This window comes from Leptinotarsa decemlineata, unplaced genomic scaffold (assembly GCF_025532065.1).
Source record: "Leptinotarsa decemlineata unplaced genomic scaffold, Ldec_3_MD MMD2_tig00000882_RagTag_RagTag, whole genome shotgun sequence".
Classification (NCBI taxonomy): domain Eukaryota; kingdom Metazoa; phylum Arthropoda; class Insecta; order Coleoptera; family Chrysomelidae; genus Leptinotarsa; species Leptinotarsa decemlineata.
The window spans coordinates 5820999-5845564 of record NW_027412556.1 but is presented as its reverse complement, the minus strand read 5'-3'; the positions used below and the strand labels follow the sequence as shown (position 1 = coordinate 5845564).

The window sequence follows — 24566 nt, the reverse complement described above, 5'->3', positions numbered from 1 at the left end:
ACAGCCAGTCTCCAAGTAAGCCCATTCATTTTGAGACATTTTCTTCCTTATACGAGGAATTGGGCAAATTTTGGACTTGCGGTTGGTTACCTCGTTCACGTGCAGATGGGGCGATGACAAACATGTTGTTTGTCATTTGCTTCTGCCTAGTTCGAGGAATGATACTCTGAAAGGAATTCAATTTTCAATTATGGGAAATCATCGACTTCATTTTGATGATAGATACTACCTTGCAGTGACGAGTGGCCAAGCAGCCACGGTAACCAAGCAGTGCAAGGTAACCGGTCTGCAAGTGTGTTTTTCAATAATTGAAAATCGATTTCGGTAGTTGTATCACCAACAGCATATGCAGGAATAAGTTTAGTAAAGAATCCTGCACTGGCTCGTGTCGGATATAATCCAACGCCCTTCGTGGTATTAGCCAGAGGAGTAATTGTTTTCGGATTGGTGTTAGACCATCAACCTACAGTGTAGATAATTTGAGACTGGCCTGAACGAATTGTTCATTTAGATAATTTGATTGTTGGAATAGTTGTCTTATACGAGCGTATGAAGCATGGAATGGAAGGAGACATGGAAGAAATCAACAAATCAGAGAGATTTCAAGCAGCAAAATTAAAGATGCTGAAAAATTTGATTCACGAAAACTTTCCCGAGTTTATAACTAATTTTACTGTACTAAATGGTGACATTGACTCCGCGAAGAACTAGCATATTCATCTCGCATCTTCTTCGGCAGTTCGCCAGTTGCACACGGTTTCTTCAGAAGACAAAGTCCCGCGCAGAGGTTGATTACCTTGTGTCTCGAAGATTTTTTAACTGTTGGAAGCGTTACGAGGGGCAGATAACAATCGGAGTATCCTTCGACGAGATTTTTTGTCGGTCGATTCTTTTATAAGAAATCAAATCATCAATGAATTTTGTTTCCAGTCGTAAATCGGGATAATGCGTTCTTCTGTTCAACACTAATCTCTGACAAAATCATATCGTTGATTTCGGGTGGCGTTTATTCTTCGATTCGAGATGTTTTTGCAGGTGAGTTTAACTTCCAAATATTGACGTTTACGTGCAAATTGAGGGTAGACTTCTAGGGGTGATTTACAAGTGTTTATTTAGGGTAACTAAAATCAATATTGTTGGGAGAGTTCCCATTTATGTTAGCACCACAGTGCTAACCTATCCTTATTTAACTTCATTGAGTTTTTAAATATATCCCGACTTTAGGGATAATAATTATAATATTTAGCACGAATAGATACAAAGTTAGACAACAATTCGAAGACTATATTGATGAATGCCAGCAGATTAAGGGTACACTTTTAGGAGTGATTCAGAGTACTAGTCCGTTCAGTTTAACTGAAATCAGTATTCGTGGGAAAGTTCCCTTTTATGTTACCACCATCGAATCAAACTTTTTTTTTTCATTTGATTGGGTTTTCAAAAATACACTCTGACTCGAGTGATAATAATAATATAGTAATAAGTTTATTCATCATAAGTAGATACAAAGTTAGACAACAATTAGAATATAATCTAACGACGAATAATGGAAACCTACAAAAAAATTATTCCAAGCGTTGCGTACACTTCATATTATTTATGTTCGTATGTGACTGTTGAGAATATTTTTGGATTCAACACAAAACTAATTCATTTTAACTGACGAGTATATAAGAAAATTAATTTAATTTATTTATGCTGGATTATGAGATTTTCTGGAACATATCAATTCAAGCTGTTTCCTAATGATGATCAAGAGAAGAGTATTTTCTTGGTTTATTGTAAGTATATTACCTAGTTTTACAAATTTCACAAAATTTATCGAACACTCTCCTAAGCTATGCTTCCGTACGAGAGGTGACCTCTAACCAAAGCAAAATGTTTCAATTAAAAAATTTATATGATTTTCCCATCGTAAATGACAATTCATGTACTCGTATATATCTAAATATGTCATTTTATTTACTGATTGATAATGATAAAATATAGAGAAGTATCAATAACACTATGATTCATTCGCCAATTGAATTTCAAGTTTAGATTGAAAAGTGTATATTTTTAGGAGAAATTATTTTTTGGGAAATAGGAAGTAGGAAACCGAAACCATTCTTTCCCAAGAATAAGACAATGTGAAAATTGGGGAACAGTGCAACACATTTTTTCGATAATTTAAAAAAAAATTATACAAAAAATCTTTTACCAAAGTCTAATGACTTATAATTAATCAGTAGTAATTTAGTTTAACTTGATAAGCTGTTTTGTGATAATTTAAAGAAAGTGACTTAAAATAATTCATTCTCTTCAAAGAAGAATGAATATGATTCATAGAGAGATCACAGTGGCAACAATAATTGAATGTATGGGTTGATATTCTTGAAAATGCTATGACTGGTGTTTTAGCACCCTAAAACACCGGATTTGACACCTTTAGACCTCTTTGATTAAAGACATTTCAAGTACGTTGTTTACAAAACACAACCTAACATAATGAAGCAGCATGACGACAACAATTTTATTGATGTTTGGAGCACAGTGGATAATATTTATACAGTTTAAACATTATTGTAACACAAAAAGTCTATCATTTCTTTATTATGTAACTGAGAATCCAGAATTTTAAAACACTGTTCAATACTACATCAAAGCAATCGCTTGATTTCTTAACAAACTTTGGTTATCCAGGCTGGATAATCTTGGTCCAATGAAGAAATTAACTCCGAACTTTTCATCCATAACTGCGATAATTATCTTCAGCGGTGGTTAGCAGCAATGCATTGCAACCTTCTCGTTTGTAGACTCTACAAATGCAATCCGTAACCGCCTTACATAAACAAAGACACATTTAGAAGCTAACTAGTAAACTACGCTACACCATCAAATCTACCATCGACAAGAAAGAACCTCTATCATCCGCCGGCATTTACAGGATCCTCTGATTCAATGCTTTACATCGGAACTACCAAGAGCAGCATCAACACTAGGATACAAGAACACCTCATGCTTTATGCAACCGAAGAAATTTGCAATTTCGGAACATCCCACCAGCAATACACCTAATAAACCGTGGACCAATCAGCATAACCTATCACAAGTACCGACCAATCAGAAGTGGTCACCTTACTTCCCACCACTTTCTACTGTATAAATACAAGTGACCACGGAACTCTTTAGCCAGTCATTGCTGAGATTTCGAGATACTACCTCTGGTCTCACAGTCAATGCATACACCATTGAAAATGTATGTCGCAGTAGCAGACGAAACGTTTGTTACTATAAATTCCTTTCGATCACAACCCACCAGCCAGGATTTTGTTTCGACCGTGAAAGCCCGTTCTTGTATCAATCTGTATAAGAGTTTAGTGGTAAATCTGAAGTGTTCATATTCTGAAATATCCAGTTCGCACCCGATTAAGGGTACAAACTCTGCCCTAATGGCGCTATTTCTTAGCGCCATTATTATAGTTAACATTATTTTTTCTCTAAGGATGCACTGGTCGGGCCTCGATACATTCAGGAGAACGCACCATCATAATCAACCAATGACCACTCCCCACACCGTGGGGTAAGTGATCATTGGGTCCGAGAGTCATGTGCCCTAAGCAAACGCAGTCAGTCAAGAATGACAGCCTTCTGCATTCGTCCAATTGGCAAAAAAACTTTTACGAGTATTCCGAAAAAAGATTGTGTTGAGTTTTTGAAAACCTAGATGAATGAAACGGTAAAATATAATTAGCCGCAAACTCGGAATCACAAACGAGGTTGGATTGTTTCGAGTCTCAGTTGAGAAAATGTTCACGACATAATTATGGCATAATTATGTTGTTGAACTAGTTGATAAATCACGACTCACGAGTTAGCAAGATGCAATCTACACAATTACGGTACAACAAACATAATTTTTCAGCTATCTTAAATTATCTATCCCTTTTTACTTATTCAGCTAGTTTGTTGTTTGGATTAGTAGCCTTTCCCAACTACCATAATTTACCATTTCATAACAAAAATGACCCTCTTTTTCAAGAAAACTGTAAGCCAACACTAGACTCAAAATGATTTAGGTATAAAAATATTCAACATGGGTTTCATCGAGACATTGTTATGATTGCTTCCATGCATACATGCCTTATGAAATATTCTCAGCACATGTTGACGAATCATCAAATTTGAAACAAGCATCTCACCATGGTGAATATCAGAAATGATCTTGAAGATCGCCCTCACCTATTTTACCGCAATTAGAAAATGCCCCGAATATAACAATTATTGTATTAATTATTGTACTTGAGAATAATACTTTCTCAGCATCCCCGTAGCGATAATAGGTAGCACAATAAATTCTGATACCAATGAAAATATCAGAAATGATCTTGAAGATCGCCCTCACCTTTTTTGTCGCTATTAGAAAATGCCCTGAATATGGCAATTATTGTATTGTTTACTTTACTTGAGGATATTACTTTTTCAGCATCCCTCGTAGCGACATTAGGTGGCACAATGAATTTTAATACTAATGAAAATATCAAAAATAATCTTGAAGATCGCCCTCACCTTTTTTACCGCAATTAGAAAATGCTCTGAATATGGCAATGTATTTTTTATGGTTTTTGAGGATAGTACTTTTTCAGCATCCCTTGTAGCGATAATAGGTAGCACAATAAATTTTAATATTAATGAAAATCTGATAAAATATGTGAGTCGGCTGTACATTCCGCTATACCATAATTCTATCAATTTATTAAACAACAAATATGGATGTTTGAGGAAAGTTAGGAACAATGGGAAAAATCATAAAACGCCAATAAATCCATAAGTCATAAAGCCAAGTGGAACAAAGTAATTAGGATTCAAACAAAGGTAGGTTATAGAACTGTAAATTGTTCTTAATAAAAGAAATAATACGAATTTCTTGAAATGTTGAGTCAGAGGCAAGTTTTATGAATAGTGTGTCACGGAAACTACTTGATTCGTTATGAAATTCATTAGTTTGAAATGCCTGAGCCGGTGCTCTAGAAAAGTTTATATTTAACAACTTTTTGAAGACGAGAAAGGCGATAGCAGATGTTTATCTGATACGAATATGAAATGAATTTGATTACGGATCGTATGAACAACTAGTTGTTGATGGAGGCAATAGAAGTAATCGATACCATCAATCTTCATGGTGGTCTAGAAACTGGTAGTAATAAAAACAAAACCTTTCAATTGGCATGAAACATAATGAAATGGATAATCCAATATGTGAATGATGTATTGGCCATTTCTGCAACGAATAAGGTGAAGTTATAAGAAATAATGGTAAGGGTTTGATGTATGTTGGTCAAATTTGGCGATCTGTAACAGCTCCTTTTACGGGCCACGTTTGACATATTCCGTTTCATAACGAGACCAATGTCGCTAAACATTTTTTTGGAAAGCTGTCACAGAATAAATGACAAATACTTGACATTGTTGAGACCGACGCATAACACTAAGCTTTCAGGCGTCTTTGAAAGTATAGAAATCGAAAATTTTTTTTGAAAAAAATGTGTTTCTCCGTCAACCAGTTAACGCTCCCGTTCTAAAAAAAACCTCCAGGAGTTGAAACTTGCCAGGGCTAAAGATTATCGAGGTCTTACCCTTAAATGTGCGAGTAATAGAATGGATCGGAGTATACGCAGTAAACATCAATATTCAAATCTGGAAAATACCTATACGCTACCTCAACATTGAAATCATAGACAATTATAATAGTTTTTCCCAATAATTATCTTGTAATATTTTTATTTGATTATCATAAACTCCAATATATCAGTTCAAATTACTTATTCTGCTCCTATCAGCTTTCAATATTTATTTCGAAAATCATAGTGATGGAAAATATCTTTTCTTTTTTCAGAATTTGTCTACATCAATATGGGTGATGATACTGTTGACAACCAAAGTTTCCCTAGCAATACCCGACGATGATTTCAGTGATAGCGTGGATGACGATCAGTCAAGGAAAATTTTGGGATCAAGGTAAGATCTCAGTGGATCCGCACGTGGCTCATGGAGGGTTTGATAGCAAAATATGAGAATGAGGTCCAACTGTTGTCTATAGGAATTATTTCTAGAGGTTCAACTTTCAATGTAGTTTCACTTACGTCCTTCCACTTACTATTTCTTTCGAGGAATTTGTTTTCCATGTCTGTTCAAACGATAACCTTTTCAACTTTTCTCGCAGTGCCAGTTATTTTTTCCTTTTTTCCTTAAGAAGTTTGTCCTCATGCTGAAAGCCCTGCCATTAATGATAATAAATCAGCTTTATTCCTCACCAACATACAACGAAGTAAATCGATAAAAAACATAGTCAAAGGTGATGAAAAGCTGAAGGGTCAGCAGACGTTGTTTTTCAACTATGTGTATGGTCTTAGTATATGGCCCAAGCGAAGCTCTCTGACTTACAGAGACAGGCTTGTCTGGTCATCAGTGGTGCCATCAGTACCACACCGTCAGCGGCCATGAAGATCCTTCTAGATCTACCTCTTCTCCACATTTTTCTGGAGAGAGAGGCTAGATGGACTGCATACAGACTTGTGCACATTGCCAATTGCACAAATCAATTTAATGCAGAGTGCAACAGGCTGTTGGTTGACACTAGAAGTCACAGCATTATGGAAATGACCTCCGACTTTATGCCTCCAACTGTCAACTAGGAACTGCCTTATAAAGTACTATTCCCGAGTAGAGAGGACTGGTTCATCCGGGAGAAGGAAATATTAAGAGCAGATAGTTGTTGGTTCACAGATGGATCAAAAACACCTTCCGGTTCTGGTGCAGGTGTTTTTAGTCGCAGACCCAGGACAGAGATATCTACCTGCCTAGGAACTTATGCGACTGTATTTCAAGCGGTAGGAGCTCTTGGCTCCTACCAAGCAACGTCTAAATTGGTAGCAAATTGCCAAAAACGACTCTCCTCGATAGGAAGACTTAACAGATTGTCTCTAGTCTGGATTCCTAGCCATACTAGCCTGGAAGGCAACGAAGCTGCTAACTCCCTTGCAAAGGTGGGTTCTGCAAGCAGTTTCATCTGACCAGAACCTGTCATTGGCATCGCTTTAGGGTTTGCCAAAGAAACTTTGAACACCTGGATGACAAGAAGATTTATGGATTAGACCCACTCACTTTAGACCTAACCTAACCTAGTATATGGACTTTTCATGAATGAAACTGATGAAAATCTAATTCAAAAAAGGGAATTGAAATATTTTTTGTCATATTGGCACCGCTATGTTTGTAACTGATTGTTCTATTGTGAAACCACAACAAAAGTTTCGAACAATTAGTTTGTTTCAAAGTTCTGCCCGTTTTTATGAGTCTACTTTTACCTGTAATGTCTCAGTGATTACTCAATAATAGCGTAAAAACTGTGTGCTCGTGGTTCGATGAAGTCGACGAAGGGCGTTTTTGCCCAGTCCTGATTGGCGAAGGTTCTACCGGTGAGAAAGTTATTTAAGTGCTTGAAAAGATACTAGTCGGTTGGCGATAGGTCTGGAGAGTATGGGGGAGTGAAGCAGAATTCCGCTGACCATCATACAGTAACCATAGTTTCTTCATGGTATCTTTTCATCTTTGGGAAGTGCCTGGGTGGCTCATCGGTGTCCAACCACTGTCCTGGCCGTCTCCTGTTGTAGTTGAGGATCCACTTTTCATCACACACGACGATCCGATTAAAAAAGTATCGTTTTGGTTGCGCAAAAGCAAAGAAGAATAGACTTCGAAATGTGACCATTTTTGTCGATTGTTCAAATTGTGGCACACCCACTTTCCGAGCTCTTTGACCTTTCTCTTTGACCTTTCCAATACGTTTCAAACCAGCAAAAACGCATGGGAGTTGACTTCCAGTTCTTACGCCATCCCACGCCATCAGTCTCCACCAGGATCCTCAAATCCTCTTCCTGGATTACTGTAAAACGGCCAGTTAGAGGCGTACATCTCCGGAACGAAATTTCGCAAATCAACGTCAAACAGTGCGTTCAATAATACTATATTGTCAAATGCCTGGTTGAGTTTTTGGGCTCTTTGGTACAAATTGAATTTGTAGAGAAAAATTTAACGAATTTGTCTAACGACATCATAACGTAATAAGCTAAAAGAAGGCAAACAATTAAAATTTTGAAAATTTAAACACCACAATGTATAAAGTATAAGATTCCAATCGATCGGTTTATTCCACGACATAAAAGAATAAATATTTATTAAGATATGGAGCTACAAAAACAGAAATACAAGATATTAAAACTGATAGAACTTTTGAAATAACACAATAGTTTTCGACTAGTGTCTAATACATCCATAATCATTGCATACAAACCTACTGGTATTATTTAAAATATCAATGCAAATTAAGGAGTCAATAATTTGTATTACGTTTTTTCACCTCATTTCTGTACAGCTCTATAAATAGATGAAAGAAAGTTACCTTCCGAACACAATACCCACGAACGGACATTCATATTTCAATAGGTCAAATGACCCACTCTTAAATTTCATGCAGTGACTCACTATTCTGAATTTGGAAAGAAAGGAAACTCAGTTACCAAAACTACTTTCTATGCATATTTCATCTTAGTGTAGTATTTTGATCCATTACAGATTATTCCGATTCCTCTTTCTCTATACCTTATGTAGGAATGAAAAGAAATGTTACTCCAAACCTCCTACGTAAAAATAAAATGAACAAATATTATTTTATATAGTCACCCCCAGAGTTTGAAAGTTCCCAGTTTCTTTTCAGCTGTTTCATGGCTGATTTCAGAAGATATTGAAAAAAAAAAACACTGCAGGTTTCATCTCTAAGAAACCATCACCAATTTTTCATATGGGCTTGAAAAAATCACCCGGTATAAGTTAGCCTTTTTGGAGACAACTTCACTGGTATAGCACCATAATCGTTCAGTTAGTACTTTGTATTTTTCACGGTTTCTGATTTTCCATGATGGGCCTCCTTAGCTTGGACGCATTGTATAGTTTTTCAAATTTTAACAAAATCATTTTCCTTATCGAAATGTCCTTTGATTCCACATAACACCTTGAATATTTCCCATAATTCAATATCTGGAACAAAAATTTCCTTTTCCCAAAGAACTCTTCTCTGTTTATTTCGTTAATTTTCCAGATAATTATCAAGACATTTACTAGTCAATAGTGTAATAACACATCCATATAATAGAGTGTATTAATAACTAACGTTTGATATTGTGCCAATACAAACTGAAAATCTAATACGTTATGTAAAGTTTTTTCAACTGAATTCCAGTTGATTCTATAAATAGGTGAAAAAACTTACCCTCTGATTGTAATCTAGTTTAACATATTTTGAAGAATCACTGTTGCTTTGAAGATATCTGTAGTGGAGTTGTTTTTATGGTTTATTTTCATGTACTTTTACTGATACATTAATGTAGGTATTTGATATTATTAGTATAGTACATACGAAGACAACTCGAACGGCATAAAAACTAAAAGTTACCGAACGTCGACAGTTTCTTTCTAAGACATTGGCGGCGTGGTATGATTTTTTTGTCTAATCATTACTTTTATGTGGGGCGTTTCATATGGTATTAACTAGTAATATCTGACCCGGTACATTAGTATTTTATTTAGCTGTTCGGAGTGACTTCGTATCGACTATAACTACAGGATAATCAAATTCCCAACATCATTGTCTAAGTTCTAAGTTATCATATCTTCTAGCTAGAGTCATATAATTCTTTATAAATTGTTCGATGATTTACATACAACATGGTTCGTTCAAAGAAAAAAATCACAAAAATCGCATTTCGTGGATCAAATTGATTTTTGATTAGAACAAGCTCTTGTGTTTGAAGGTGGTTGACAATGTTTCGTGGTACATTTCATTAGTTGGGACTTCCATTGTCTAATATGATATAAATTCATTTGAAATCCCTGAAAGAATCTGTGAAAAAATTAAAAAGATTAGCTGGTAAAAAAACAATTATATTGAGCAAAAAAAACTTAAATTACAATGCAAGTATGTAAGTATGTGTAAGTATGTTGTATGTCATTCTGTTTTACTATTAGAGCTGAATCACTATGAGATCAAAAGAAAACCCCGAGATCTTATGAAATATTTTCCGAATGTTGAAACAAAAAGTTTACATTCAACATAATGCAACTGTTGAAGCTGAAATAGCATGCATCTTCAATAAAATCATCTACCTCTCTGTATATCTATCGATTTTCGTACAACTTGTCAAATGTTGGAAGAGCTTTCTAAATTATTTTATGGTCTCGCACACTAGACGTGCGTTCGTTAAAAGAGGGTGAAAGCAACAAAGAGAAAGAGAGGAAGAGAGAATTCTCAAGTAACTTTCTAGAATTGACAAGTTGTATATGATACTATACGAGGGAGGTCTGAAAAGTTTCCGACCTCAACAAGAAGATAGCAGCACTCGAATTTCAGTCATTTTGGACGCGCAATTGTTATGTAACAGTCGTTTGAATGAGTTGATGTGAGTGATTTTATGAAAGTGGAGAAAATCGAGTATCAAGCTGTCATCAAATATTTGTTTTTGAAAGGCAATACGCCTGCGCAAATCAAAGATGATTTGGATTCATTGTATGGGATTCTGCATCATCATTTACCACAGTGAAATTTTAGGCAGCTTAATTCAAACGTGAGTGTGAGAGCTTGGGACACGATGAACATTTGGGACGTCCAAAAACTGCAACTATCGGCGATAAAACGTGTTTGTCACATATTGAATCAACATTTATGCAAGCGAAAGCTGTCCGTTCGTTTGGTGCCGCGTTTGCTCACGTTAGACCAAAAACGTATTCGAATGATCATTTCCAACGCTCTGGTGGCGAAGTTAAGGCTCGATAAATCAGAGTTTTGGTGCATTCATTACTGCAGATGAAACTTGGATACACCATTATTCGCCCGAAACAAAAATACAGTCCAAATAGTGGACTACAGCAAAAAAAGCAAAAACTGATTTTTTGGCTGATAAAGAGATGGCACTGTTTTTTGGGATAGTCACGGAGATATTTCAATCGATTATCTTCAAAAAGGAAAAAATGTCCACATTTGCGGTAAAATAAAATCCTGTTTCACGGTGACATGACAACAGTCTACGAATTACGGTTTGAACTGCTTGACCATCCGCCTTACTCACCAAATCTAGTCCCAAGCGACTTCTTTTTGTTCCCTTATCTGAAAATTGCGCTCAAAGGACAGGGATTTTCGTCAAAGAAAAAGGCAATCAAATTCGTTAATAATTATTTCGCAGAGAAAAACCCGAGGACAATGTGGACGGATTACAGAGATGAGAGCATCGCTGGGAGAAGTGTGTGGAGTTAAAAAGGACTGACTATGTTGAAAAATTAAAAAAAAAATGTCTTGTATCTTTGTTAGGTCGGAAACTATTCAAAACACCATCGTAATTATACCATTGTAGTATAATTGTGGTATTCTTTATGGGAGCTCTGAAAAATCCTTCAACAAGTGATCAGATAGATTTTTATCTGAATATTTGATACTTATTTATGATTTTTTTTCAGTGTTGTAACTTCCGTGTCGGTAATAATGGATAATGGCAATGGATCCAAAACCGTATACACTGATGCACTAGGTAAACCCGTAGGAAAACCTCCAGCTCATGCCGATTTGGCAAGTCCAATCAACCTCCTGAATCCAGATCGATACGAATTCTATACTTTCGATGATAACGGCAATCTGGTCAGGCGACTAATGTCTTTGGAAGAAATCAAGACGATCATAGCAACTGGGGACAGCGATGGACTTGAGTTCGATTCGATGATTTCTGAAAGTTATATTCCCGAAAAAAAGGTGAAAGATGTCCTTACTAACGTTCAAGATGTTCTCAAGGAAGAAATGGAACTCCACAAAAATAAACTAGGAACCAATACCATATTCGACACTCCAGATGTTTCCGACTCGTGGAGCATGATACTACCAGCTGTATTCGGAAACTCCGGCGCTGATATCAAGCCAGAAAAACCTATCGTGCATATTACCCCTGATACTATTACGATAGAAACACAGGATAATGTTCAATCCACTATGAAACCAACAACTTCAACTTTAAAACTCGATGAAACCACAGTTTCGGCAACACCTCTGTCAGTAGACTTATTTTCCACAACATATTCTCCAGTAGTTCAGGAAAAGAATACGGTGACCACCAGCAATGATATAAAACACAGTACTACTGATCTCATTAGCACAGATAACGTTTCATCTACTATTAAAACTGTAGTTAACAATCCAACAATTTCCTCAAATCCTCCTCAGAAGCAGATACCGACCCAAATAACTGATAATCCACAAGTGATGGTGAATCAGGAAAAATCTGCGTCTGTTACATCATCGCCGAACAATGATATCTCTCAAACTACTATATCTATGGAGAAAACAGAAACCGAAACGGTAACTTCTGATTCTCAAACTCCATCTCCCACTGATTCCAGTACTGAACTACCGGACAATGCCCAATTCTCAACCTGGACTCCCAGTTTATCCACTGTTCTAGAAACTAAGGAAGTAATAATGCCACTCTCAACCTGGAGGCCAGATTTATCCAACAACCAAGATGGTACTTCTTCCTCAAGTAGTGTCATGTCTTCAACCTTCACAACAAATGAGCCTGCATCCAGTTCAAACAAAACCGAGTTGATGTCTTCGCAGAGTTCAAGAACAACTGTCCCAGAAACAACTTTCCCATCGACAACTCCTTTCTTTAAAGCTGAAAGTGAAACTAACAAATGGCAAACTGTAGAAGAAACTACTCAAGAAATACTAACAACACCTCTCCAAGTTTTTCAAACCAATGAAAATAACAATAATTCGAATAACCTACAATCTATCCAACTTGAACTTTCTACAAAATTTTTTGAAGCACAAACTGAATCTCCGAAGGAGCAGCAAGATGCTGAAATGTCGGAAAGGACTACTTTGGAAAAATTACTCACAACTGATATGAGCAATAATATTGATCGTTCTACAACTGACCCAACATTTATTGGAAGTTTACAAGAACTTCTTTCTCAAACGCTCAACGATGTTGGTGGCCTGGTATCTAGTATGAATGATACACTGGAAATGCCAAGCCCTGAAAATATAACTAAAATACAAAGTATGGCTAAACTGGAAAATGAAATTCCCTTGACCCCATTGATCCTGCAGCAAATTTGGCCATTCCTAGTTCTAGTTCCCCGTCTGTTGAATCCAATACCAAAATGTTCAGTAGTACTATGTCAACATCTGAAACAGACTTATCTTCGACTACTTTCTCCGACCAAAATACAGAGGTTGTGAAGAACCAAACTCTGGAAACTTCTGGTACCAAGATAGAATTAGACAAGTCCATTCTTATGAATAATACGGTACCGAATTCAAAAGAAAACATTAAAAGTTCTGATTCTCAACAAGCTGTGAACAATACTGGTCCAATTAAGAATACTAAGAATGAAATTGGAGCAGAAACGACGACGACGACGGTGATGATAACTCAAGATACCACTGTGGGTGTAACAACTAGCGTAGAAACTTCTGCTCCAGAAGATAACACCTCGGAACCACCAGTGACAACTGAATCTGAAGGGAAGACTGAAATTACTACGGAAATTCATGAAGTAGGAACTGTTCACGCACCAGGTACGTCTTCAGCTGGAGCAACTGACCATCCTACAGTGGAAATAATCATCAGTGAAAAGAAAACGAATACGTCCAGTGAGAAAACAGAAAAACACGAAAATGTTACTGATAAAAAGGTCATGAAATCAAATGTTACACAAACAAATATTACAGTCATCAATAAGTTCGGAGAAAATGAAATCGATACAAGCACTGTAGTTCCAAATTCAAATGAAAATATCATTGACCAAACAACAGTATCATCCTATGTAAGTGAGTATCAAACCACTGAAAAAAGTATCAAATATACCAATAATACATTAGGTAATGACACTATCAGTAGTGGTAATAAAACAAGTCTTCAAAAAGGAAATATTCCAGGTATGAGCACATCCGCTTCTTCACACATACCAAACTTTTCTACAACGGAAAAAATAGCTAACAATAATTCGAATAATACTACAAATGATATAACCAAAGATAAAAATATCGTCGTTCTTACTGTAAATGCAAGTAACATATCTTCAGAAGACGATTCATCAAACGAGAGCAACAGCCAGCTGTCAAGTCTAGGAGCCAACAGCGAAGATATAAAGAAACAACCAGATGCTGATGATGCCTGGACCCTCGTTTCGATCATAACTCCCCATCCCAGTGTAACATCCCCTCAAAAAGTGCAACAGCCCCAACAAAGCTATGCAGACTTTATTGCACCCTCGACACCAATAGATCTGAAAGCAAAACCTCTGCAAGGTTTCGGTTTGGAAGACACTACCACGTCACTAGACACTGATATATTCCAATTCACCCAGCTATGCAACGAATTAGCGTTCGATTTCTGGAAAACTGCTACCAGTGAACTGAGTTCTGCAAGGAGTGTTTTCCTGTCTCCCTTCGGGGCCATGTCATTACTAGCTATGATATTCCTAGGTGCTAGAGGGTCTACTTCTGGGGAAATGAACGAAATATTGAAACTTGACGACATGGTGACCTTCAATCCTCATTTGATATTCAAGGATGTTAGTGAATCTATCACAATGGATAAACCCAACTCCGGAGTAGTTAGTTCAGCTATCGTCAGGGAGCTGTTCAGCGATAAAATGAAAGGAAAATTGCTACCGTTCTACAAGGAAAGGGCCAAGGCGTTTTACGATGGATTTGTCGAAGATGTCAACTTCAACGAAATAGGTGATGTTATTAGGAGAAGAACCAACCTGCAGGTGAAGAAGTATACTAAGGGAAAGATCAGGGAGTTCCTCAAGGACGCTTCCATTAGCGCTCGGTCCCCATTAGCAGGAGTTAGCGTCAACATTTTCCAAGTAAGTACATTTCTGTATCTGAGCCAATTCAAACGATTGTGTAAAACGATATAGATATCTTGAGAAAGATTTTTGGGAATAGGTATTTGTTTTGTCAGTATTGTTGACTGAAGTTCGTATTGAGTAGGTTGTTCAGCGTTTCGTCCACATGAGTGGTTTGAAAGAACTTATATTCAGAGTATACGGCTTGTTGTAAGCTACTTCAGTCCGTTTCTTCTTAGTAACTTTCATACGTCTCTTTTCACACAGGTCCAGGGAAGACAGTTTTTTATCTTTCCCGGCTTCATTTCATCTTCCTAATCCTAATAAGTTTCCGCATATGAATAATCTTTAAAATACATTCTCTATCTTAAATAACCTCATATAACATAATATAAAAGGAATAATATAAATAACTAATTGAATAAATTAATAGATGATCCTAGTAACAAAAAAAACGATACAGTAATGCTAGTAACTGTAAATAATATTATTCTAATATGATCATCACCTGCGGTGAGCTAGCAGCTCACCATTCATCCATCCCGTTCGTCTCTCACTTCATTGTCTGCCCACTGATTGAAAAACCGGATCCATTCTTTGCTCCTTCCATTTTCTTCTTTCTTTCCTCATTTTCCCGTTTCATGCATCTTCCAATCACATGCTCTGCCGTTTCTGTTCTACAGAACCTGTAGAACAGCCTTCCAGTCCTGCCATCGTACCATTTTCTCTACCACTCTTTCCTGATGCATTCTTTTTGCATTCTATTCCTTTTGCAGCCTCTTGATGGGTCTTTTTCTTACCAGAATTGTTGTTGTCATGGCTTCTCTTCCAGATAATTCGGGTCCATGCTCCCCTTGCACTCCTTTCTTCAATCATTCGTTGGATTATTGTTACCCTTCGCCCTACTTTCATTCGTACCACAACCACGGCAGAATCGCTGATCACTACTACACTCTCATTCGAATCCCATATTCCAATAACTCCCTCATTCGCTATCAGTTCTGCCTCATTCGCACTGCTCTGTCCAGGGATCCTATCATTCCCCAGTACTCACTCATATTCGCGCTTCATACGCCCAGCCCATGCTTCCATTCTTGCTCCGGCGCCCAGATATACTTCAGCCATTCTTTCATCCTCCATCTCCTCCAGCAACATGCCTTGCAGCCAGGGGAATACCTTATTTCTCCTTTCACTCTATTCCCAATCTTTCTCTCTCAATTCAGTCCCTATTTATCGTATCTGGCACAGGCTTCGAGGTGAAGAGGGGCCATACCTGAGATCACACAAAACGCAGCCGTCGGCGTCGTCCTGTAAGCCCCACATGAGACAAGCAGAAAGGTCCTCTGTGTCTCACTAGCGATACATAGTGCGAACGTAAACAGTTCCATCCCTCTCAACTTTTGAAAGGGACAAGATATCAAGGTCAGAAATAGTTTGCGTAGACAGGTATTTTTTCTCGATAAGAAAGAAAATATTATCCAAATAAGAGCTCTCTCCGATAAAACATAAACGTTAATCGATTCGTTTCCCTTTTTCATTTGTAGAAGAAAAGGATGCTATTCAAAAGTATGTGTTTTATCGCATAATTTGTTGACTACGTATGTGCATTCTTTTATTGTCCCTACTGTAAACCTACTCTTTCCATCAGTTTCTAATTCTAATTATTTACAGACGGATTGTGCCAAAACTTCAACAGAAGGCCGCGATGGGGAACTACACTTTGTGGTGTTACCTTCAATTCGACAAAGGAGACTGGTTCCCATACCAGCAGCTGTCTACAAGTCTGGATTTTTAGCCGGATACGAGCCCAGTTTAGATGCCACAGCTGTCTCGATAGGCACCAAGGATCAGATAACAAGCACTATCTTCGTAATACCCGGACAGCAAGGAATGCCCGCCCCTGGAGATGGCCTGGCGAGGCTTGAAAAAAGTCTGGTGGAGAGTTCCTTCAAGAAAGGTGAGTGGATCATTTTTCAAAACTCTAAAAATGTCTTTACCTCACGTAGTTAATTCGACATTGGATCAGAGATCCACATTGTCGATGACACCACTTCCAGATAGTACACCACAGAGGTCGAATAAATAACAATGGGGAGAGTGTGTTACAAACAGCGAAGCAAGTACTACCAAAACTTGAAAAATCAGAAGTGACAATCAAACAACAAGTCAGTTCTAGTGCAGACACGACAGTAATTGTAATTGAAGTAACAAGGACTAATGTAGAAACGTAGGCTTCCGTAGTCATCTTTTGAAACTGTTTGTGTTTTCGCATTTTTAGGCCGTCGTTTGTTGGCATTTCTTCCTGACGTTTCGCTGGCGCGAGAGGCCGACGTCTCCAGAGGTCTGTCATCGCTTCCAAGACTGGATGTTCACATGATGTCAGCCAAACACCGACGAAATGTCAAGAAGAAATTCCAACAGTCAACGGTTCAAAAACCACAGACAGTTTCGATAAGTACTGGTGTTTACAAGTTGTATCTTTGTGTCACTTTAAATTCTTGAGCAAGTTCCCATGAGCCAGTGAGGTTGCCTCCTAAATTAGTGAGTCTACCATTCATTTTCAATAGTACAATAGTTTAGCTTTTCAACTGACTGCATCTCAAGAATGTTAAACATGTATTGTCTGCGCCATCGAAGTTGATTTATTGTCCATTGTTACGCCTAGAAGGGTTAGAAACTTGGTGAACTTATTTAACTACTGACCCACATCTTCAGAACAAGCCACATATCAGTCTTTCAAATACCATTCATAAATTATTTGATGATGAAGTTTTAATGTGACTTCCTACATGGTGTTATGGTTATAGTAATTAGTGCTATTAGACATCGGACAGGGCCGGAATGAGTAATTTTGTAGCTGCTGGGGACCGAAAAAACTGTAAATGGCATGAAGGATATTATCCAATCCAAGGAGTGAGAAATTATGCGACATACTTATCTCATCTGATTTGTTAATAAATCACCAATGTTTTTTGTGATTTTAATTCTACGAATCAAAAATTACTGTGATGCGAATGAAAAGGAAATGATCTTATTCAAAGTTTTTGGGATAAATAATATTTCACAACCTGAAAAATGAATTATTTGAGAACGATATAAAATACATTAAAGTACTTATAGCAAGTCTTAAACTGAAATGTTCCACAGTGCACTGAATCAGAAAACCTACGAACAACCGAAACGTTGTGAAATATCTAGATTTGAAATTTTGTTCTATTCTTTTCCATTCATCTCCTTAGATTTGTTGAATGTCAGTGATTTTAATGTAGTGGAAGTCTGAACCTTCACCGCGAAAAGTTACGGCACATACAAATTTCGGTAGAAACGATTCTCAACATACTAATCACAATTTTCAACTGTGATATTGAAAGTTTAGGGGTAATTTGAAACTAACACTTATCGATTATTGATTAGTTATTACCAGTAAGGAATTATATGAATAAACAAAATAACAACCATAGTCATTTGCTGTGCATTGGAAAAATTGACTATTCGCAAAAATGTTTATACATTAATGTACATAAATGTATAAAAAACAATGCGTATGTTCATGATACACACAAATTATAATTCCTAAACATGACAAAGCTCTTATGAATTATCCAGGAATAATGCAATTAATTGCACAAGAAACTGGCTACTCAATAATTATCATTAGTACAGCTGCCGGACTGAGTCATGGCTGGTGAGAAGTCCCTACTTCAAGATGTGCAGTAGAGGTGTAGAAATCTGTTATCAGTCTGTTATATTATTCGAGCCGTAGACATCCAAATTCAGGACCGTATTCAGTTAGTTAGTGATGAAGTATAAAAGTGAATTGCATAAACATATTTCTATTCCATTTTTCCTAATACTTTCTTTGTCACACACCGACCCAAACTTTACGCAGACACGATTTTTCCCACCGGTCATGACTCAGTCCGGTAGCTAAAGCAAAGGTAATTAACTGCAACAAACATTATGTAGTAAATAATTATTAGGTTAGCCAGTAACTAATTTTGGTAATGAAGTAGTGAACTTATATAACCATTCATTATTTTATTCATTCGTCATATGGTTTGTCCCGCACCAATTTTTTCTGCATGGAATTTACAATCCCTCTGATAAATTCATTTCGTTAACATATTTTGGTCATTAATCGAAGGTGATGAAATCAATACAACAATCATCAACAAAAACGTTTTTCCGGTGTTCCATACACAGCAACCGATAACGAAAGCGAGATATCTAAAAAGGCATTTAGGCGGTAATTTGTTTTCGCCTAGGGCGCCAAAAATCCTGGAGCCGACCCTGAATATTGTAAAATGTTTTTTTTTCAGGCGCCTGGTCAAGACTTCTGAGGTCACTAATTCCGAGAGAAGGTTTAGAAGTTCAAATACCTCGAATCGGACACCGATCGATAATAAATGCAACATCCGCTCTCAAGAGAATGGGAATGCGAGAATTATTTAATAAACAACGAGCTGATCTGAGCGGCATGAATGGCATTCCCAATGAATTGTTCCTGTCCGATTTACTGCAAGTTAATAGTTTTTCAACCTGCGGGGATGTGGGAGCAGGAGATAAGCATCATTTCGAAATATATCCGGCAGAATCTAATAGGCAAAGAAGGTGAGACATGACAACCTTTTGAATGAAACAATAATAGTAATTTACGTAACAAGTCCGGAAAATACTGTTTTTGAAGTGATAACTTCTCGTGGCAGAGTAAACTACTTTGTAACGTAACGCATAACGCCGCCAGTATGCCTGGACTTTTTCGGGATGTATTGGACGCCCTTGGATCTCATGTGGATTGGTATCATCCCAAATTCGACAATTTTGTTCGTTCACGTACGCATTTATCCAGGGGAACGAAGGGGGCGATACGTTGCCCGAACAGAACACCCTTTTTGATAAAACAATATTATTATTTGCACGTGTTGTTGAATGCTTCATCCGTCAATGGTAACTTGGCAAAACAGTCCGAATAAATGACAACTAATTTGACAGATGTAGCTTCAACAAGATGGCTGTTATCAATTGTCAAAGTTCGAAAATCCCTATTGTAAGACGCGTGAAAAAATGTTTGAACCTTGAAAAATATTTCAAAAAGTATTTGAAATACAAAGTACAGATACTTTGAGAATTCTTCAAGTACTCTGCTCAAGTACTATCCAACTCTGATTTGAATAGCTTTGTTTATCCTTATACAGTATGTAAAAGCCAAATGGATTGAAATTCATTATTTCGGTTTCGGTACATATTTTAACAAAATCCCGAAACACGTTAAATTTAAATTACCTATTATTTGACATACTTCAACGGAAAAATGTTACTTCTACCTTCAACCCCCGTCGAATGAGAAGTACAACACCCAATTTTTCAAGTGGGAAGTATAGGCTTGCCATATATCGTTTGAGATGTCTCTTCATTCTCTATTCAAAAATGTCATCGCTTTCAAGTTTATTGCAACAATGGGAAATGTTCCTCCTGACGAAAATCAAGTAGTTTTCATAAAAGAGCTCTAAAACAACGCATTTTAAACTTATCATTTCAACCTTTTTTTTTTAATTATTTAAATACTTAAAGAAGAGGAATGAAATAATGCATACAACATTTAAAGGGATTTGTTTCTATTTCACCATTTGGCAAAATCGGTTATAGATGACATATTTCAGAGGCGTGCTGTTCTGTTCACTTATGTTCCGAGTTACGAGACATTCTGTGACATATGACATTTTGTGCACCTAAGCTATCTTCCTCTATATAAATAAATAACAAACCAACTGTTGTTTATGTGGCTTGTGGAGGTGGTATTGAACTATAATTTATATTTTGCCTTAATTGTTGATTTATAAAGATAATTTTCCTTTTTTAAAGTAGAATATCTAGGTACGTATAAATTATTTCAACTTGATATAGGCGCTGTTGCCAATATGTGAATTAGAGACAAATCCCTTTAAAAATTAAAACCCAACATTTGAAACATCAATTTGAATACTTTTCGAAGTGAATTTGAAAAACTCATGAATTAAACTCAACTTTATTTTGTTCAAACTTGCATTTGCTGTAATAACCCAAATTAAATAATGGGGAACATTCCCCCTTAAGACAAAATAAATTAAAACCATGTGGTTGCCGAAATTCGATAAAATACACTGAAAACTTATTGCAATATACTCAAAACTTATTTCATGTTGAGGTATTGATAATAAGAAAGTAAGCAAAAACCATAGCAATGTTCTTCTTAGATGGTATCCTTTAAAAAACTGTCAATAATTTCCGTGGCAACCTTAGTTTGAAACGCCTTGTCAACTTGTTTTGTATGTTCATTAGTTGTCAGTATTGTTCAAAGTTCGTTAACTTCAAGTCTGGTAAATGGTTAGATTAACGGAAATGCATAAAGTAACACTTTTAAAAATGATTGGTTACGGAGATAAAACTCAAACACAACAAGAAGTAGCTCGCCTATTTCATGAGAAATTTCCTAATTTACCGCCCATATCTCAAGGAGCAATAAGCAAAAAAGAGAAGCAGTTTCGCGAGCTTGGTCACGTGGGGCATATAAAAAAAAGCAGCTGCCAATGTAATGAGTGATGAACTCAAATTAGATGTAATGCTTGAGTTTGAGGAAAACCCACATACATCGAGTAGACAGACATTCACTACATTCAAGGTTAGCCATACATCGATAATAAACATATTAAAATAAAATAAAATGCATCCCTATAAAATTATACCTACTCAGGAGCTCATGGAAGACGATTTTGATAGAAGAACTTATTTTTGAGAGCAAATGATGGACATGTTGAATAACAATATCATCCAATTAGAATACGTTGTTTTCTAATGAGTGTACTTTGTCTCTTAACGGTCATGCTTATCGTCAAAATCGCCGCTACTGGTCAATGGAAAATCCTCACTGGATGAGAGAAGAACACACGCAGCACCCTCAAAAGATTAATGTTTGAGCAGGGATTGTAGGAAACCATATCATTGGGTACTTTTTCATTGAGGGCAACTTGGATGGCGATAATTATTTGGCACTACTTCAAAATGATTTCATCCCAAGTTTAGCAATTTTATATCGTGATCCAGGAAACCCTCAAGTTCCAGTGAGCACGATATGGTTTCAGCAGGATGGCACATCACCACATTTCCAAGTTAATGTCCGGCAATACCTCGATACAACATTTCCCAATCGGTGGATAGGGAGGCGTGGTTCAATTGAATGGCCAGCACTATCACCTGATCTTTCATCGTTAGATTTATTTTTATGGGGATATGTAAAGAGCAATGTATACAAAACTAAACCTTCAGATTTGAATGACTTACAAGAACGAATAACGCTAGCGAATAGGTCGGTCACGCCTGATATGTTAAATAATGTTAGAAGACAGTTTCATTTGAGATTAGGATGTTGCCAAGATGTTCGCGGTGAACATTTTGAACATCAACTTCGTTAACATCCATAGTTTTTTTTTATTCTATATTTCATTACACTTTAGTTTTTGAGTGTATTTTATCGAATTTCGGTAACCACATAATTTTAATTCATTTTATCTTAATTGTTGCAATAAACTTGAAAGCGATAACATTTTTGAATAGAGAAGAATAAAGATACCTTTCAAACGATATATCACAAACGTATACTTCTCATTTAAAAAAATTGGTGGTTGTACCTGTTATTCGAAGGTGGGTTGAAGGTAGAGGTGGCATTTTTACGTTGAATAATAATAATAATAATAATTCAAATTTGTATATTTCAGGTTTTTGTCTTACGATGGCCATGAGGACATTTATTCAAACGATGAGACATTAGACAGTAACCAAGGGGACTTCATCGACCCATTATACACGCCTCGTTTCCTGGATCTGCCCTTACCAGCAAGACCAAGGCAAGCAAGAGTGCCAGATACACCAAGACTGAAATTCGACAGGCCGTTCCTTTACTTCGTGAGGCACAATCCAACTGGACTCATTTTACATATAGGGAGATTCAATCCAAGATTACTGCCATGAAGACATAAAGCAACTAATTTTATCGACCACCTTACTGTATTAATTAAGAGTCTCTGAATAATGTTTAGTAAGACGTTTTGACTGTGAGGGTATCTCATGAACTCAGTTCCAAGGATGTCTCCGTTACCAGTTCCCGTATTTATTCTTGTAATTCATCTCCTAGAATATTTATTTCTGGACGTCGAGGTACTTTCAGTATTTATTCTAGATAGTTTGGGAAAAATATAATTCGTCCGCTACCAAGATGAAAGTGAAATTAAAAATAATTTCCACTTCCAAATAAACATTTTCTTGTGAATGTGATTGACCAAACTTACTACAATGGAAGGTTTCCAAATTTTTATTTGCAATGATAGCGAAGGAAATATATGAAAATGAACATTTTTTTAAATGATTTGTCATGTGATATTTTTGTTTTGTTCAAACCTTATTCTACCTGTTTTGAATTGTCATTCGAAGTTTTCAAAAATCTTTCATAATTGTGATGCACTGTTTGGAACCTTTTGTGTAGTAATGAATATTAATGGAGTTTTTTCCCAACACCAAACCGTTATTTTAACACCTTAAAAATAACGGTTTGGTGTTGAGATAGAACTTCTGCAATATTATTTCCGTAATATTGGATTGAGATGAATGATAAGCACATACTTCATGGTTTCCACAAAAAAAAGTCACATGATAACCTTAAGTAAATATAGTACTTATTGATAGGTAACTTATTGAGTAGAGAACAGGGAATTTGTGTTTAATTTATTAAATTTGACTTCTCAGAAATGTAGGTGTGAAAGTGTGATATTTGAATAAAATTTTTGGAATATTTACCTTTTTTTTTTCAATGATCCTCCTTCCTTCGAATCAATTAACGTCTAGTAGTAATGCAACTTCCATTTCCAGATTCAATAATACCTTTGGATCTTTAAATTTGAGATGATTATTTGAAAATGCTATATGAGGTCTGCTCAAAAACTAAAGAGAATTTTGTTTTCATTTTAAAGTAGCAGAGGACCAAATCTGGTGAATACGGTGACTGAGGTATGATTAGGGTGTTGTTTTTAGCCAAAAAATTACGAACAAGCAATGAAGAATGAGCAGGTGCATTATCGTGCATGAATTGTTTTTCCACAAACTAACAAAAGTTGCTTCACTCAAAATTTCTATCCTACAAACTAAAAATCCTACAGCTGTGAAATTTGTACACCTGTCTTTTGAAGGTTGGGCATAGCTAAAAAAACATATGGATTTAATAACAGTAGCGCCATATGTGTGTTAGCCAACGAACTTTTCGTCTCATCTAGTATATCCAGGCGTTGTTTGATCTACAGAATGATTGGCTGAATCACCTGAACTCTCCCTTAACTATTTTTTATGGAGCTATGGCAAACAACAAAAAATGCAAAGCAGGCGTTGATGAATTCCTCATGCTCTGAAATAAGTTTATTAAAGGAATAATCAAGTTTGAAAATTGCCATGCAGAATGTTCATTCAACCGTGTTAGGAATCACACGTTAAAAGGTAAGACCTCGTTAGTCCTTAGCTCGCACAAGTTTCTCAACTTCTGAGAGTTGTCGTTCGTATGGGGGCGACAGCTGATTAACGGAAAAACATATTTTTAAAACATATTT

At 36.5% G+C, this 24566-nt stretch overlaps 1 protein-coding gene across 1 annotated transcript; it reads left to right on the top strand.

The window, feature by feature from the left end:
* The first annotated feature begins 742 nt into the window (after positions 1–742).
* Positions 743–23765, top strand: LOC111513371 (uncharacterized). Its single transcript, XM_023169574.2, is given in 7 exon segments — positions 743–1035; positions 5876–5997; positions 11545–13294; positions 13297–14958; positions 16612–16897; positions 19260–19551; positions 22692–23765. Coding segments are annotated over 7 exon segments (4377 nt in total). The 5' UTR covers positions 743–1023; the 3' UTR covers positions 22945–23765.
* Positions 23766–24566: the final 801 nt, after the last annotated feature.